At 46.2% G+C, this 17,647-nt stretch overlaps 1 protein-coding gene across 2 annotated transcripts in view; it reads left to right on the forward strand.

The window, feature by feature from the left end:
- Nucleotides 1-388: 388 nt before the first annotated feature.
- The window catches only part of SSH2 (slingshot protein phosphatase 2), a 166,107-nt gene continuing 148,848 nt past the window's right edge, over nucleotides 389-17,647 (forward strand). For both annotated transcript variants that reach the window (XM_066599593.1, XM_066599596.1), the window contains exon 1: nucleotides 389-625. In XM_066599593.1, coding sequence (XP_066455690.1) covers nucleotides 563-625 — 63 coding nt within the window. In that variant the 5' untranslated portion in view covers nucleotides 389-562. The remainder of the gene's footprint in view (nucleotides 626-17,647) is intronic.

Raw genomic sequence — 17,647 nt, forward strand, 5'->3', positions numbered from 1 at the left:
CCATAAAACTAATTCCCCCTCCTGTCCTCTCTCCCCGGGGGGCGCTGATGAGATGTGATCTATGCACCCTGTATGATGATGTGACATATTCATCTTGGCAGGACTACAAGCTTGCAGCTCGGATATTTGACTAGCCACGGCAGAGCAAAGGTTAAGCACTCTTTCGTCGCCGGACGTTCAGCAATTGCAGTCACTTTTTGGGGGGGGATACAAAGTCGTATTTGGGAACGACACGGACGCGTGACTCTCAGGACCCACGAGCGGATATACAGCCGCGTCCCCACGATTACGTAAGAGGCAGAGTCGGGGATGCAGCGCCGGAGGGGTTAAACGGGCGTGGCTAAGTGACGGCTGACGGTGTGCGCCTGCGCGCTCGGGACATACACACGGCGCTGCTGCCTCTCCTCTCAGTGTGGGGACGGGCGGCGGGTGTGAGCCGCGGCAGGAGGATATTGGGCGTTGGACGACTCGTTGTCAGCGGGCTCGCCGCCTCCCTGCATTCTTCCATGGGATGATGATGACAGCCCGCTCGCCTCTGCAGTGTCCCTCCACCAGCGACTAGATGGCTCTGGTTACGGTGCAGCGCTCCCCCACCCCCAGCACGACCTCCAGCCCCTGCGTGTCGGTGAGTGACGGGGAGGACGAGGCTCCGGGCTTTTCTCCCATTGTCTGCCGCTGCTCTTCCTGCCTGTAGTGTCCACCGGCGCCGCACTGCGCATGCGCGGGGGCTGCTGCTGCCGCCGCTGTCTCCTCGCCATCCTCTTGCTTCCTTCCTTGCTGTGCCCGGGCCTGCACGGTCCTCCTGCCCCCCGGGGGTCGTTGGCAACACACTGGTATCCCCTGTGGCACTGCCCTCCAGGGGTCACCGCATTGCATTGGGTACAGCGGTGCCCAACAGATGCCAACCTTGTCCCTTGGGGTTGCAATGTCTGTGCCCTAATGCTTAGGTGCTGCAGGTAACGCGACGCTTGCGGCTTCCATCGATGGAACCTTTGCCGTAAGGGATCTAAAGTGCAATAATTTTTATTTTTTTTTTAAATCGCACTATTTTTATTACTTTTCACACTTCGTTGCTGAGGTTTTTTTTTTTTTTTTAAAGGGTACGTTCACACATGGCAGAAATGGCGCAGATTTTCCGCACCAAACTGCCTCAGCAGATTTTCGGTATAATCGCAGTGGAATCCTATGCATGAATTCTGTCTGTTTCCCATGCAGTTTTTGGCGCAAAGCCGCACGCGTAATAGGCTCTGTCAGTGGGCATGATCTACGCGCGAAATTCGATTTCCATGGGGACCAATGTAAATAAAATTGTGGCTCTTCTGATCAGTTTTTACCCCGACAATATCCCATTCAGTGGTAAGGGATCCGTGAAAACCGTACCGCGCGGATGGCGTATGTGTGCTGTCCGTTATTGTGCATCTGGTTGTATGAACAGAATCTAAGCTCATCTATATATAATATCTATATGTGCTTTTGTGGCGGATTTCCTTAGTTGATTGCGTGGAATTACTCTTCTGTTCCGTCCTTGGAGTCACATGAATGCTAATTCTTGTCCGCCGCGCCATTCTGTCCTCCAAGAAAGACCTAAACCAGGTCAACCGGAGATCAAAGTTTGCCCAATTAGAGTCATTGAACATGATTTTCAGCTATTCAAACTGAACTGTGTGTAGATCAAAACATTAACTGAGCCTTCATTGTATGATGCGACTGCTGTATGATTTCAGCTCTGGGGCTTTCTACATTTTTCAACAGTTGTGTGATGGCAGTTGTTGCCTTGGACCTGAAGATAGTTATCAAGTGTCTTAAGATATGTTAACTTAGACGTTGTCCAGTTCTCTCCGCACCCCACTCCACCCTAAAAAAAAAAAAAAAATCCCAAGACCCGGGACGGCTTCCTTCAGATGTCTTATGATCAGTCTCTCTAGTATGGTGCCGTATACGAGGGGCAGCTGATGAGCCTTTGGTTTTACCCAGAAAGAAACGAGATATGAAGATGAAACTATACATTTATTCCACATACTCTCCACTGATCCCAACACACTTCTTACATCGGTATTCCAAGTTCTGTAAGCCTTGCAAAAAGAAGGATTTCGGTTGTGCCTCAAACCAGTCATCTGTAGCAGCCATGGCATCAGAAATGGTGGGAAATTTGGTACCCTTGAGGTGTTTCTTCAGGTTTGGAAACAGATGATAGTCGGAGGGAGCTAGATCTGGTGAATAAGGTGGGTGGTCAACCAGCTGGAAGCTTAGCTCCACCAGTTTTGGCGTGGTCACTTGTGCAGTGTGAGCGGAGGTGTTGTCGTGCAGGAACAAGATTCCTTTGGACAGCTTGCTGCGCCTTTTGGCCTTCAGAGCTGCCTTCAACTGGTCCAAAAGTTCAATGTAATACCTTGCATTGATGGTGGAACCATTTTGAAGGTAGTCCACTAGCAGCACGGCCTCCTTATCCCAGAACACAGACGCCATCACCTTGGTGGCTGAACTTCTTTGGGCGAGGAGAACCACTGTGCCTCCACTCTTTTGACTGCTCCTTGGTTTCAGGGTCATACAAATAAATCCAGGTCTCATCCATAGTGACCAATCGATCCAGGAAGTTCTTATCAGTCCAGAAACGCTGACAAATGGACCGGGAAGTTGTCACTCGATGCTTTTCTGATCTGTTGTCAAACATTTGGGGACCCACTTCTTCGCTTCTTCATGTTCGAATGTTCATGGATAATGACACAAACACGTTCACCAGAAATCCCCATGATGTCTGCTATTCCTTTAGCTGAAATTGGTCGATTCTCCAGTATGAGGTTGTGCACAGCATCAATGATCTCCGGAACAACAACCTGTCTCGGTCGTCCAGGACGTTCCTCCTCATTGGTGCTGAAGTGGCCCGTTTTAAATTTGGCAACCCAGTTCTTAACTGTAGAATATGAAGGGCATTGATCCCCCAATGTCTGCCACATATCACCATAAATATCCTTCACGGACTTTCCTTGCAGAAACAAGAATTTTATCGCTCCTCTGCTCTCATTTGCTGTGAATATCGCCTTAGACTCCGCCATGTTGAAAATTTTGAAAACCTATATAAGACACAAGACTTTCATGTGATGTAACATTCGTTACCATAGAAACAAAAAAAGAACACACAACTAAAGACTTATCAGCAGCCCCTTGTATGAGGTCTTGGGCTGTCCGGATGTTGGAGCGATAATGTCGCACAGTGGGATTTTCATCAGTGTTTTGAAGCTGAAACCAGGAGTGGAACATAAACGGAGAAAGTACGATGGAAAGATTTGCGCAATTTCCATGTTTTGGTCAGTGATACACAAGCATATTCTGGCCAATCCATAACACTGAGTGTCCCGGCCCGACTGCAGTTCTGCTAACCCGAACTTTGAGCGTTGTAGACTCCTCCGATGCCCAGACGTCGGATCGGGAGACCAGCGGTCAGGCCGGGACACTCGTCCGTATGATGGATGCATAAATGTGGCTGCAGTACACTTCAGTGTCACCGGCCTCTGGCTTCTAAAGGCTGATGAAAAATATTGATGTGTGACAGTGGCCCGAGGCCGAGCTCGTTGTACGCGGTGCTGCTGTTGGGAGTCGGCACAGGTCTGCACACGCCGTTTATGCAGTGATTAGTGTTTTATCTAGTTTACTTGTTGGAGAGCAAAGCAAAGCCGCTCTTGGAAATCCGTGCTGCGCAGGTGAATCGCTCTCCTGTTTGTTTTTTTGGAAAAATTCCAAAAATATTTAATTCACATAAATAATCCTGTGATCTCTGCCGAAAGGCGCTGCAGAACTTCCGACAAACCACACTAGTATTTCATGGACTAACCCGAGCTGTGCGGCGTATAGAGGAAGCGATCGTGATCATGTGATCGCTGGGTGCCCACTGGCATGGCAGAGATGCAGGGTCTTGGCATATCCGCCCTATAATCTAAAACGATGCAAGGATTATATATCAAAATTTCCAAAGCAATGTGAACAAATTCCTGTCTGGGTCATTCCAGGACAAATCGCCCCAGGGACCACACCCAACCATCCTCAATTTTTACTAAAATTCGCACATTTGTTCTTAGAATGTATAGAAAAATCGGCATTTTTGAGACCCATAGGGTTAAAAAATACAGGGTCAATTTTATAATTTTTATTTTTTTTTGAAGGTTGAGACCAATCGTTTTTTCTTCACATTTCAGGAACTGTTGGGCGTAGGGAGATGTACAAGGTGTCGTTCTTCATGGAAGCACCAGACAGGCCACATGTACCGCATTGCCGTGTGCACAAGCTCTGCCGGAGCTACGCCGGAGGCTTCCACCTGAGCCTTTAGTGCAGATGTGAATGGGCCTTAAAGGGAATCTGTCACCAAGTAAAACATCATAAAGTTATGGTGCTTATAGCTAGGTGACTGCAAGTTGGGAACTCTCCCCCATCCGCCTTTGGTCCCCCTTCTCTTGTGGCAAACTCGGTGTGCACCAGCAAGCGTGACTCTTTAAAAGGCTGTGCATGCACTCCGAGTTGAATGGTAATGCGTGCACACCCAACTTCCCCAGGGGACGGAGGGGGTTTGAAGAGACGCTCCCCAGGCACTGTCCCCTATACTAGAAGGACGTAACTTTTTGTTTCTGGTGCTTATTGTTGGTGACCGGTTCCCTTTTAATATACAAGTGGCAACTAATTTTACCCAGTTTAGTGGTCACACTTGCATGGCTTTTTATGCCAACGTTGGGACCCGGAAGAGCCCTTGTTATGATAAAAATGCGCTTGGAGCATACGCTGAACATATATCCCTTGTGTATGCCAAGCATTCCAGTTAGGCATACAGAGGTTCTAGTGAGGCGGCGATCAATGGGGGACTTTTCGTATCCTTTCTGCTGAATTGCATCCTTGAAAGTCTCATGCCTGTTGGGGTACGTTCACACATGGCAGAAAATCCGCGTTAAAACCGTGACGCAAAATGCGTCAAAATTCGCTCGTTTGGTGCAGATTTTTACACTGGTTCTGATGCAGTTCCACAGCGGATTCTGAACCCAGGTGCAGTGCCAGGCACAACTGCTATGCAGCGTACGGCGCTGTGCCTGGTATGGAATAAAGTGTTAGCGGTGCTTACCCAAGCAATGCTCTTGATTTGAGTCGGCTCATCAATGGCGATCCTGAGTGGCGGATCATCTATGATGACCAATCCTGAGGGCCGGGCTTCAGTAGTGCAGGAAAGCCCCTTTAAGTGTTCCTCCAGCCCAGTGTGTGGCGGTCTTTGGTAGGTGTAATTTATATCGGACCGTGTTTTGTATTTTTTGTTTTGTTTTTCACTTTTTCAGCTTTTTTTTTCAGTAAAACCTATATATACACCTGACCGCCTTTCTTTGCTTTGCAATGAATGACTTGCCATGTGATTATCCCCCCGGTGGCGCTGCTTTATTCGTCTGTTCATTAGCACCCACACCAACCTAAATTGGCGAACGGCGCCGGGAACACTCATTGAGTTTAGAACATTCATTGAGCTTTAATTTTTCCATCCTTATGTAACCATTTGCGTTCCGACAGCACGAAGTATCGCCTCTTACCTGATCTTATCGCGTTATAGCTTTCGCAGCGCCACGCGGTCTGATATAACCCTGTCCTAGAGTCCAGCGCCACCTTGTGGTTACGTTGGTTGTACTTCATTCACGGTTTGCATCTGGGCGCGCAGCTGCTTGTATAATACCGTACGCTGGCGGCAGCTTCAGTTGTGGAAAAAAACGTGCATTATTTATGAGCAGTTAACGTACTTCTCTCTGCGCTCGTCCTAAAGAAGATGTGAAGACTCTACAGTTCCGGTGCTTTCTAAAAAAAAAAAAAAAAAAAAAGGCTTACTAATCATAATGTATTATGCAGGCAGCTGCTGATTTGGGTGCTTTGTAGAAGATACGGCCATTAGAATAGCGCTTGGGATGTGACTCGGCCCATTACGGCCTTTTGACGTGCTGGTGTTACCATGACAACCAAGTATGTGTAGTAAATTGATTAGTGCCCTTCTAGAATAGACTCCTAGTTATATCCTTGATTTGTCGGATTAATAGGCTTGTGCTGTTTGTGTGCACTAAGCTTTTGTACATGTGCGCCCCCCCCCCCAAAAAAAAAGACATCTGTTTTGCTATAAATTGGGCCAAAATCTTAGAGAAGCGTCTTTTCTGGAGGAAGTTTTTGCTGTTAATGGCCAACAGGTTGGGCGACTAAATGTACAATCAAAATTGTTAACCCTTTCTAATTCAGTGTTTGACATTGAGATTTCCCTACATAGCTTCGATGTTGGGCGAGGGCCGACGTGTTTGTAACACCATGCAGGACAGAGCTCCGATGTCACAGGCTGGTCTATAGAAGTATATTACGCTATGTAGGACAGCCTCCAACATCGGAGAGCTGTCCTGCATAGGGTTAGACACGTGCTTTATACATTTTATGCAGCTATGAGATGCCTCTGTACGGCACTGTATTCCAGAGAAGGAGATCTATCCTTACAGGAATTAGAAATTAATAGTCTTTTTATATTAGTCCTATTTTTACAGGATTATTCCAAATCTTTCCGATGTGAAATGCTCACGTTTATTAATTTTCAAAAAATTGCTGATCGTCATGTTCTTATGTGTTTGTCGAATAATTCTAAGGAATCCATAATCTTCCTTTCTGCCCAAAATCAATGGCTGCGGAGCGTGCGGGTGACAGAACCGGATTGGAAAGGGTTAGGCCCAATGTCCACGGGCGGGTTTGATTTGCGGAATCCGCTCAGGACACCCGCGCGAAAGATCTGCAATTCAAGCCGCCCACAGGGAAGCATGGGCGTCCGCAATGAATTAAAGCACGCAGATTTGGTTTGAAGACCTTTTTGGTGCGGTAAACAAATCGTAGCAAGCTCCATTTTGGCGTGGATTCCGTGCGGACGGCTTCCATTAGAGTCAATGGGAGCCGTCCGATCCGCAGCTCGTCCGCAATTTTGAATAGGAAAAAAATGCGGATGCACACCGGCCGGCTATTCCACACACATCCGCAATAGAGTAAAAAGAAGACTTCGCCCATTGCTTTCAATGGGACAGTATACTTAGAATACCCACCGATTAAGTGATCCCGGGTCATGCTGTCAGTGCCAGGAACAGATGGCACTGTCTATTGCAGCAGCCCAGTTTGGTACTGCAGTCACAGCTCCCATCGAGTTCAATGTAATACCAAGCCAAACTTCGGCAATGTTGGCAGCCCTATATGCTTCCAGTGGAATTGGTGATCAGCTGATCAGTAGGGATCCCGAGGCGCCGACCCCAGTCGATCAACTATTGATGACCTAGGCTGAAGATGGCATACTCCATGGGCAACTTAAATAGGTTCTCTGGGACACTTACTAAACCTTTTGATAACTGTTGGCCGATGGTTATTCCTTCCAAACCCCAAAATGCATATACCGTCACCTTAGCGGAGCATGCATGTGTTCTTAACAGGGAAAGGGGAGTAAACCGCTAACACACCCTCTGGTGGCCGCTTACTGTATTTCCCTTGAAGGGAGCGTTCAAATCCAATGTGCCCGACTCCTCTTTCCGCTGACCTCTGCTGTCGGGAGAGTTGGGACACCATTAGAAGGTTGGCCAGTCCTGCTGAAATTGCCTATCTTTGCAAACGAGTTTTATTTATTAATTACCTCCTATAATCCGCTGCTTAATCAATACCTTTGTGAATTCTATATTGCACTGTATGTAACGTGGGTGGAGATGCTGTTGGCTACAGAAGCTTCTTCCCTCCTACCGGGTACGGGAGGGCTATTGCTGTGAAGCCGTACACTTGATTTGACACTTATTTAATGTACAAAGCCCATTAGTCCTCTGCAGATACAATCTATACAACAGCTTGTTGATTAATTAAATGGAAGACTCTGATAATCTGCTTTTGCCCAAAGTGATTTAAGTAAGTGTACTTTTTAGTAAGAGGAGTTCATCCAATAATTGTTAATGAAGACACTGTACTTGATTCTTACTACTTCTGGCCCAAAGCCATAGTCATTGTATTATTAGTGTGCACTCGGGTAACTTTTTTTTTTAAGTTGCCGGGTGACAACCTTAATGGAAGCCATTATGGTGCCCATAGGACTTGTCACCAGACCGTAAATGGTGTATATAACACTGCACGGTTGTGTATAACCTCTCATAACATTCTGTGTAATTAGGATGCCGGGTAACGACAAATTATAATGGTTGACATGGACTTCAGATAATTGTTGGTGACCTGTTACGCTTGCTCATGTCATACATGAGCAAGCATGACAGCTGCTGAAAGTTGTTTTGTTTTTCTGCATAATGCTTTTCAATAGAAATCCTAAACAAGGTTGTCCGATTCGTCCTTGCCACTATTATGAGTAAGTACCGTCCTGTTTTTACTCTCCACATGGAATCCAGGAGTGTCATGTTTCTCCTTCTTGAGAGCATCGCAAGGGTGTCCTATAATAGCCTATGCAATTCTACCTTTAAAAGCCATGCAAACAAGTGATGGGGTAATCCTTCACAGCCCCGCCTAGTGGAGTGGTAGCTACTGTGAGTCAGTATTTTAACAGGCCTTGCAATATGACTAGGGATGTGAGCCAGACCACATTGACCACGTAGATACCGCTGTTTCAGGGTTCTTGCTTCTCATCTGTGAACCGCAGGATTCTGGCTGTTTGAGTGTGAGCACACAGCGGAATCTGACACTGAAACCATTGCGTGGATCCCGCCTCAAACGGCTGCAAAAAAACGGAATATTCTGTAAAAATTTCAACTTATTTTCACTTGGATTGGGATGGTTATTGTTTCTCCTTAGGGAGAGCAGCTAGAGGGTCTGAAGAGACTTAGAAGGCCATCCATGCTCCTCTGGGAAATATGCAAATGAATATGGAACATTTCCTCTACAGCACCACCTAATGGAAGGTAGAATTCCTGCAAGCCAATGTCAGACTTTTTAACAAGCCTTTTAACAATGACTGGAAATATAAGCCAAAGTCTTCTCCAGAAGGGAAGGATAACCACGTACGGACAGACTGTTTCTGAGTTTCTGCCCCTCGGCAGTGTATGGTAGGTTTTTGGCTAGGCTAGTGAGAGGGAAGGGTAGAGTTTCTCCTTCTAGGGACTCTTAACTAAGGAGAAACAATCTCCTTCTCGACCTACATCTATAGGCCTCTCGCTAGCCAATTTTGGCTGGTAATTCCCAGTTATTATATTGATTTGCAGGGACAGGACGCTCGTGTGGAAGTGGAGTGTTGCGTTTTCCTAAATGGTTACCTATGGCTACTGTCACTATGTGCTGTTTCACACGCAGTGCATGGATCAGATTTTTGTACCCTTTTTGCATTTTTGGGTTGCTGAAAAACACATCCGGCAGGTGTTTCCTGGAGAATATGAAGTCCTCGTCGCGTATCTCGACCCCTCGTCATTTTCCCCAAGTGCAGCATGTTGTAGCTTAGACTTTCTGAGAGTGCCTTCTACCCACAGACCTCAATTTTATCCTTGTGAGCAGTCTCATGTTTTTGAATTAAAAGCCGGCGAACAAAACTTTTGTTTTTTCCCTTTTGCTCTTCTGTTCACATGCTGTTGGGGAGTTATTGACATAAATATATTTACATACTGAACATGCAAACATTTTATGCAAAGTTTCCATTGTTCTCTGTATGCTAGTTTTAAAAAGGTCCCTTAAGGCCCATTAGACACAACGATTATCACTCAAAAGCTGCCTTTTGAGCGATATTGTTGTGTAAACGCATGGCCATTGTGCACTACTTGATCATCGCTCATTTCTAGCAAGCTAGAAATGAGGGATGAGCCTTATCAGCGCCGCACGCTGATATTCTTTCAGCTGGTATCCTGCTGGCAGTTTTCAGTGGGACAGTCTGAAAGCTCTGAGAACAATGCAGCTGTTTGTATATTCAAAGCGGCTGCATTGTTCTTGGAGCTATCACAGGGGTATCCTGCTCTGCCTGCATTAACTCTTTAGTAGCTAATTAGCAATATGCAAAGATGATTGCTCATGACTGTCACTCAAACTGTCATTTGAGGTTTTGTTTTTTTTTGATCCATCGCTCCATGTAAACTGGCCTTTAGACCTAAAGCGCACAAGTCTGGTATGAGGTTACACTGTACCTCTAATGGCCCTTTTACACACAACGATTATCACTTGAAAATTCGCTCAAATGCCATCTTTTGAGCGATAATGGTATGTAAATGTGTGCACTTTGTCCATTGCTGACTTCAGGTCCGCATGAAATCCTCGTCCCTCAGGACGATAAGATAAGACGGACCGCACACGGAGTTCTCAGAGGGCAGCGAGGATAACATTCTTTAACAGCCACTGGAGAACAATAGCGATGTATTAGAGAGCAGACCACCCGCTGTTCTCTAAATACATGCAATGAAGTACTAAAAGGCTGATTTTAGCCCATTAGTACCCATGCAAAATGATTGCTCAAGCTGTCAGTTTCTGATGCATTTTGAGCAATCATCTTTGAGTGTAAATGCAGCTTACGTCCATGATTTTATAATAAGGCACATGGGGGGGGGTTAAAGTTTTTAAAATAAAATAAAAAAAAGTTTCAAACTTTCTTTTTGTGCTTCTCGCCACTTTTGAAACAAGCTATAAAAGTGTATCAGAAACTGGCATAAGCTATAGTGCAAATTTATACCTGCTTGTAGCAAGTGCAGGCATCAATTTTGGCCTCCGGCCCATTTCCGTATCCCCCGTTATAGGCCTATGAGGCTGTGCACAAGGACTCGGGGTCTGCAGGAAAGAACTTGTGGCATGTCCTAATCGTGTCCACTTCACAGGTGAGAGACGGGACACTCCAGTGTGCAGAGTCCCTGTATATCGGGCAGCACACGGTCTCGTGTTTAATGCGAGGCGCGCCTAAGTTTCATGAGCGCAGCTCGCACTTATGGCTAGTGCGTACCTAGCCTTTTGGCGCAAGGACAGGGTGAGACAACGAAGAGTGAGCCTCTTTTAAGGTTCCTATACATGGGACAACTATTGTCTGAATAGTCGCCTGATAGAAGAATGCTGGCTACAGTTCTGTCTGAACACTGCCACCAACTGGGTGACGAGCAAGAAGTTGTTCACTAGTTGCTAGTCTTTGTTTCAGCTCACCTAGAAATAGTCACGGCTCGATTAATTCTCATGTGGTGCAAGCAGGGATGTATTTCAACCACTCGCCAACCGCTTTGCAGGGAGGTGTGCGCTTCAGCGACTGAAAGTGTGCTCTTGCTTAGAGAAATTCTTGTTCAATCCTTCATACTCAACTCATTTTAGTGTGTTTTTTTTTTTTGGGTTCGGAGGAGGGTTGTCCTGTGTAAAGCCACTGAGGAGAGACTGTCGGTCCTGTGTGTTCTGCACGCGATCCCCGTGTTCTTACTGACTGAATAGCCTTCAATTAACATATAATTTGAATCAATTTAGTCGCGTCTGTTCTGCCAAACTGGTTCTCGGGCCGCCTTGCCTGAAGCCTTCTGACTGTCGCTGTTGAGTTATGGCCTGTTTGGACACCTAGAAGCCTCCTCAGATGTAGCGCTGTCACCGATGCACTTATTTCCCAACACTCCCCATTGTATTAGAGCCTCCGCCGCTCGGAGCAGTATGACCCATTGTCACACGTGCCATCTGTCATGGACAATGGTCTGCCTGACGGGGAGAGCTGACAAGACACTGAGTATGACTTGGGGGAAGTCTTGATGAGTTTCTTGTCTGTAATAATAAATGACCTCCCTGCTGATTTTAGAGGTGGGACATGCAGGGGGCTATTAATCGGGTGGCGTTTGGCAGTGCAGATGAAGCGGGCTTTGGTTCCTTAAGACTATTCCAGCAAAATCTACAAGAACATTTTTTTTTTTTTTTTGTTCTTTGCATTTTCTTAAGTTTATTCATCTTGCCATTCAAAGTTCAGGATTAGAAGAATATAGATGACCTCTTGCAGAAACGGTGCCCCACCCTCCTGTCCATGGGTTGTCTGGTATTGCTTGGTTCCATTGAAGAGCATGGGGCTGAACTGCTTTACCACACAAACCTGTGGACAGTGGTGGTGCTGTGTTTGGCAGAAACCAATCAGATTTTTCTAACCCTGTAAACACCCTTTTAGGCCTCATGTCCCCGGGGCGGGTCAGATTCTGCATATACGGAATCCAGCCCATGACCGCAGTGGGAAACCCTGCTTACCTGCGCATGTAGGCAGCGGCTGCGTTGGTCCCTCTTCCAGGTTATCTGTATCCGTTGGACAGGCGTAGTACAGATTTTTATTTATATATACTTTTTTAAAAAAATCTCCTGCTTTTCCCGTGATGTCATTTACGGACAGGCTGCGGGTCTGACTGCTTCCATTGACTTCAATGGAAGCCGTCCATGCGGGAACCGCACTGAAATGGGGCAGCCTGTGATTTTGTTATCTGGACCAAAAGGTCCGCAAATCAAATCTGCATGCTTTAATTCAGTTGTGGACACCCTGGTTTCCCTATGGGTGGCTTGAACTGCAGATCATTCGTGCGGGTACTCCAGGCAGATTCCGCAATTCAAATCTGCCCGAGGACATTGGGCCTTAAGGGAATCGGTCACCACGAAATCTGTTTTAAAGCTGCCGGCACAGTGCAATGTAGCATTACAGAAACATTCCACACACCCCCAATTTTTTTTTTTTTTTAAAGCAAGAACTGAATTTTGTTTGATATTTGTTTGTATGGGATGCATAACTTGCTTGGGATGACCTCCTGTTGAAGGACCTTTTACGTTAGTCATGTGATTAGGAGTGGAGCATGTAAATCACCCCGGATGATCAGGGGCGGCAAAAGAGCGAGCGAGTTACATGCTCCACCCCTGACATGACTGTGACGTCGTCAAAGGTCCTCCATCCCAAGTGATTGAGTTACATGCTCTGCCCCTGATCACATGACGATGACATCACAGGTCCTGTAAGCATACTGCTGCTATCCGGCTAGGTGTTCATTAGTATTCTATAGCAACTGAGGCCGCAGGGGGTTTGTAGGGGATAGAGTACTAACGCACACCTAGAGCAGCCGTGTGCTTAAAGGACCTGGGATGTTATTCATGTCATCAGTCACCTGTGTGGGAGCAGTCTGGGGTCACATGACCAAGGGGTGATCAGTGTGTTCAGGACTCTGTTGTATGAAGAATATATGTAGCAGAGCTGTATGTGACGTGCATGTAGCAGAGCTGTGTGTGTGTGTGACATGCATGTAGCAGAGCTGTGTGGCACCACCAGAAACACTGGCACTATATAATTTCCTAATGGCCAATATCAGAACGGCGAGGTGTCTGCTACCAATGGGTTGTTTTGTCCAAGCCGCTCTATAGCTCCGCCCGTTTTGTAGCGGTCTGGACTAGTACTGCAGGATCAGTCTGTCACTTATATACGGAGTTGTGCCAGTTCTGGCGTGCAGCGACTTAGAAGCGTCTGATCGCTGGTCTGGCTACAAGTTCCCACCGCTATATGTAGGCACACTATTTAAAGAAGCACATTTTCTCGTGGCGTTCTGCGTGATGGGAAATGCTGATTCATTCATTGCATATTTTTATAATCATGTAAAGCTGTCACTATATGTGTTCATTAATTACACGTACTACAGCAGCCAATTCAGTTGCTAAAGATGTAAAATGAATGCTTTTATGACTCATGCCAGCCAGTACTACTCTTGGCGCGTGTCCTGGATTTTCAGCTTTTTTCCCCTTCTGTACACGGAGGAGGAAGACGGCTTCGCCAGAAAATCCCTTGTTTTCTTTCACCTCCAGACGTTCTGCTATCTGCTCTAATATTACAGATGGTGGTTTTGTATCCACCGGCCTCGGCTGCACACGGAGCTTTTGGGACTACAGTTTCGGCTTCTGCACAACTTGTTGATTTGTTTGTGGGGTGAGAAGTGCGAGGAAGTTGGATGTACGAAGACTTGTGCGAGGGGTACACCGATATCTGACGCTGCTTGTGCCAGTCTTTATTAGACACATTCATGGGTGTGTGGCTTTTTTTTATATATACAGTATTTCTAATATTGGACTTTTTTTGGGTGTAGCAGTTATGCAGACCTACGTGTCTCCATGGATACAGACTACAAACATAATTAATACTGATATGGCGTTAGTAAAAAGTTGCTGAGCGTCCCCAGTTCAGACACGCAGCCACTATGTGTAAAGGGTACTACTGTTGGGTGCTTAAAGGGGTTTTGTCATTACAACTAAACCCCGTCCACCTGCTGGGCCCGGCATATTCACCTGTCATGCAGCCCGACGCGACTTCTGGGTAGATGGCCTGGCGCAACTCAGGTGTCAACTGCGGCCAGTTGCTGTAGCATCACCGTAATACTTCAGCCGGACTGTAACTGGAAGTTGAGGCGGATGCCGGCCGGGTCCAGCAGGTGGAGAGTGTTTTGTTGTAATGACAAAACCACTTTGTTAAAGGGGTTGTCAACTGTTCTATTGCTTTTTACAGTTAATATATATTCATACAATTTTCTGACATGCATAAGTTTAAAATTCCGCTCATATCCCTTTGTTATACTAGTACAGTGGCTCCTATCTGCGCAGTACAATGGTATAGTCCATGGACTAGACAGTTCATAGTAATGGCCTTCAGTCATGTGACCCCAGGTATTAAGTTGACACTGATAAAGTATCTAATACGTTAAGAGTAGACTGCAGCCTCGTAATGTCTGTCGGTGGCTGAGAAGCTGCTGTTAGATTTTTCCCCCCCACAATCTCCTGTCATTTTTTTCTTTCTTCCCTCCAGTTGAAGGGACATCTGCAGACAGTTGTTTTTTGTTTTTTTAACGTTATCAGCTGTTATGGAAAATAACATTCTACTGTGTTGAAGGGGTCCATCATACTGCTATTAAACGCCAACACATAGGTATTAGTGTATCTTGACACCACCAGGAAGTCTTGGTGGAGTCAAGATTGACAGGGGGTTGACTCCCCCCTGATGCTGAATGGCTGCGTAGCTGCATGGGCTTCGGGTCCTTTCAGCCCACTAAGCACAGCTGTGGAGGCAGAGAGCTGCATGTCATGATTTTGCAATTGTGTCAGGGAGGGTTAGGGTGAGGGGTCAGGGTGACAATTAGGCTTATATGAAAAGTTAAAGCCTAACTGTTACACTGACCCCCTCAACCTAACCCTCCATCCCTGACATAAATAATAAGAGACAGCACGTTGCTGTTTAGTGGCCCCCCTGCAGCCTCAGCAGCGGGAGCGCATTGAGTGGAGTCCCTGCTGCTGTGTCACTCACCCTCCACCAGCAGTATAGTATTGTGCTGCCGCTCACCCCCCCCCCCCCTCCCCTCTAGCAACTGGTAGCGGTGTCACTGTTGTCGCGGCTGGTGCCCCCGGATCGCACTCCTGCACCCCGCCTAAGTTGGCTCCCCCTTGCATTCCCGCCTTAGGCCTCCTGTCCACGAGCGATATGTCACTGTGTTATCTTCGGCGATAATCTGGCCACGGGTAACTCAGTGCACGCTTCACCTAGACATAACTATGGAAAGCGCAGCCTGACGTCCACGAGCGGAGAATCGTAGTGATTCTCCGCTCGCAGGATTCAAATCGTGGCATGCTGTGATTTGCCGTGGTTCTCCGGTGAGCCTGTCAGTGCTCCCCCGCAGCGGAATACCGCTAGGGATATTCCATCATGGCTGTGGACAGGAAGCCTTATACAGGCTTTAATGATAGGGAATTGAAAATCAAGCCAGAATCCATACAAACTGCTGGATTGGGGCTTCTGCAGGACTGCCCATCTTTCTGTGTGCTCCTCGCCTCAGGACTTCTTGAAAAACCACATCATGCACTGTTATTTTCTTTTCTTCCCCTTTTTTTTTTATTTTTTGGTTTTATTCTGTCTTGTATGTATTTGCATGCTCTTTGCCCTTTCGGTAAATATCTCCTCTTTGTATATATTTCATTTTGTCTAAGCTAACCCTTTTTAGGATAGAACCCTGGTGACTAAAAGTTTTAAAATTCTTTAAGCGATCCATAAGCCGTGTGTCAGCTGGCAGAATCTGAATGGCTGACCTACCTGTCAGAAACTGGACCTCAGCATAGGTCATCAATAGTATTTTCTTGGAAAACCTCTTTAATTTCTTCCTTAATTTCTCATGTTACCTTTAAGTGACTCTGGGTGGGGTGGGGTTCTGCGTTAATCGCAGTGCTCCGCCGCCACTGTTTTCAATGAAACTGCTCACACAGGCGCTGACAGATGCTCGATCGATGCATGTTCCATTTTTGGGCGGTTTCAGTCTTTTTAAACATTGGCTCTGATTGGCTGAGCCAGCACTCTCGAACCAATCAGAGCAATCTCTTGCTGGAGGCGGGGTTTTCAACCCTGTTACCAGCAAGAGATGGTCTGTCGGAGGCTCACAGCTTCACCGAAGCCTGCAGGAAAGTCGGAGAGCAGCGGCAGGGACTCGGACAGTGCCTGCTAGGTGAGTATTCCCGTTTCTTTTCCTCAGCTTCCTTGGCTGCGTTTTCAGCTGTGCTGAAACTGCAGCCAAAACGCTGGGAAACTGTATGCCAGGGCTGCCGAAACCGCAGTGAACGCAGTGTTGAAAAATGCGTTTTTACAAACTCCTTTGTGAGGGAGGTTTAAAAGGAGAAATGGACTCCTCTGCTGGGACGCACACAGAGGACTTGTATTTCTTTCAGCCCTTATTAAATGTGAAGAACTGTTTTGATTTAAGGAAGAGTAGGGGATAAAAAAAATGGGATTGTTGAAAAAAACTTTCCAATTTTTTATTTCACCCTGAAGTTTTCTTGAATTAAGAAATTGCCTCTAAACCTACGTTGCATGATAGAGCTAATTGGTACATGTATATAGTTCAGGTACTGATAACGTCATTACCCGCATTTATTGGGATCGGTAAGATGACAACTGTTAGAATAATGGTACCAATAAAATGACAGAAAAAAACCCGGCGCTGCGCTCTGGGGAGGATCACATATATACAATCCACCATTCAGTACCAGGTTCCCAAGGAATCTACTGGAATTTATTCATTGACCATTATAAAAAGTGAATAATAAAAATATACAACAAGGTTAAAAAGTACAAATGCATGCAACGCGTTTCGGCGGACATAAATAACCACCTTCATCAAGCGATAATAATGGTACCGCCAGCTTCATGAAATTCACGAAGGCAGCTAATAACTTTTTGCCGACTCTGGCAATGGGTCCCTTATTTTCACGGACTGCCCGGAAACTTTTTGGGCGATTGGCAACCCTGATGGCCGGTGATTCCTAAATGAAATGAATTGTTTGTACCCAACATTCACACGGCAGTGGTTTTATATTAGTATTCGGAAGCCAAAACCAAGAGTGGAAAATTAAAGAAAAACTAGAATGGAAAGGTTTGCACATCTTCCGGGTTTTGGACCCACTCCTGGCTTTGGCTTACAAATACTGACATGTGACATCTGTTATAGAAATGGTTCAGGGAGTGATGGATAAACCATGTTTGACTCGTGATTGTTGTGCTCTGGTAAGTGTTCTTGTACAGGAAGGAGATCATATATTGGAATGCTGTTACCAAGAACTAACAAAACAATGAGTCGGAACGGCTATTTATACTGCATGTCAACAAGAAGTAAAAGGTGACGTCTGTTAGCGCAGGTACTTGAACAGATGTAACTCCATCAGA

Source organism: Eleutherodactylus coqui, chromosome 4 (assembly GCF_035609145.1).
Source record: "Eleutherodactylus coqui strain aEleCoq1 chromosome 4, aEleCoq1.hap1, whole genome shotgun sequence".
NCBI lineage: Eukaryota > Metazoa > Chordata > Amphibia > Anura > Eleutherodactylidae > Eleutherodactylus > Eleutherodactylus coqui.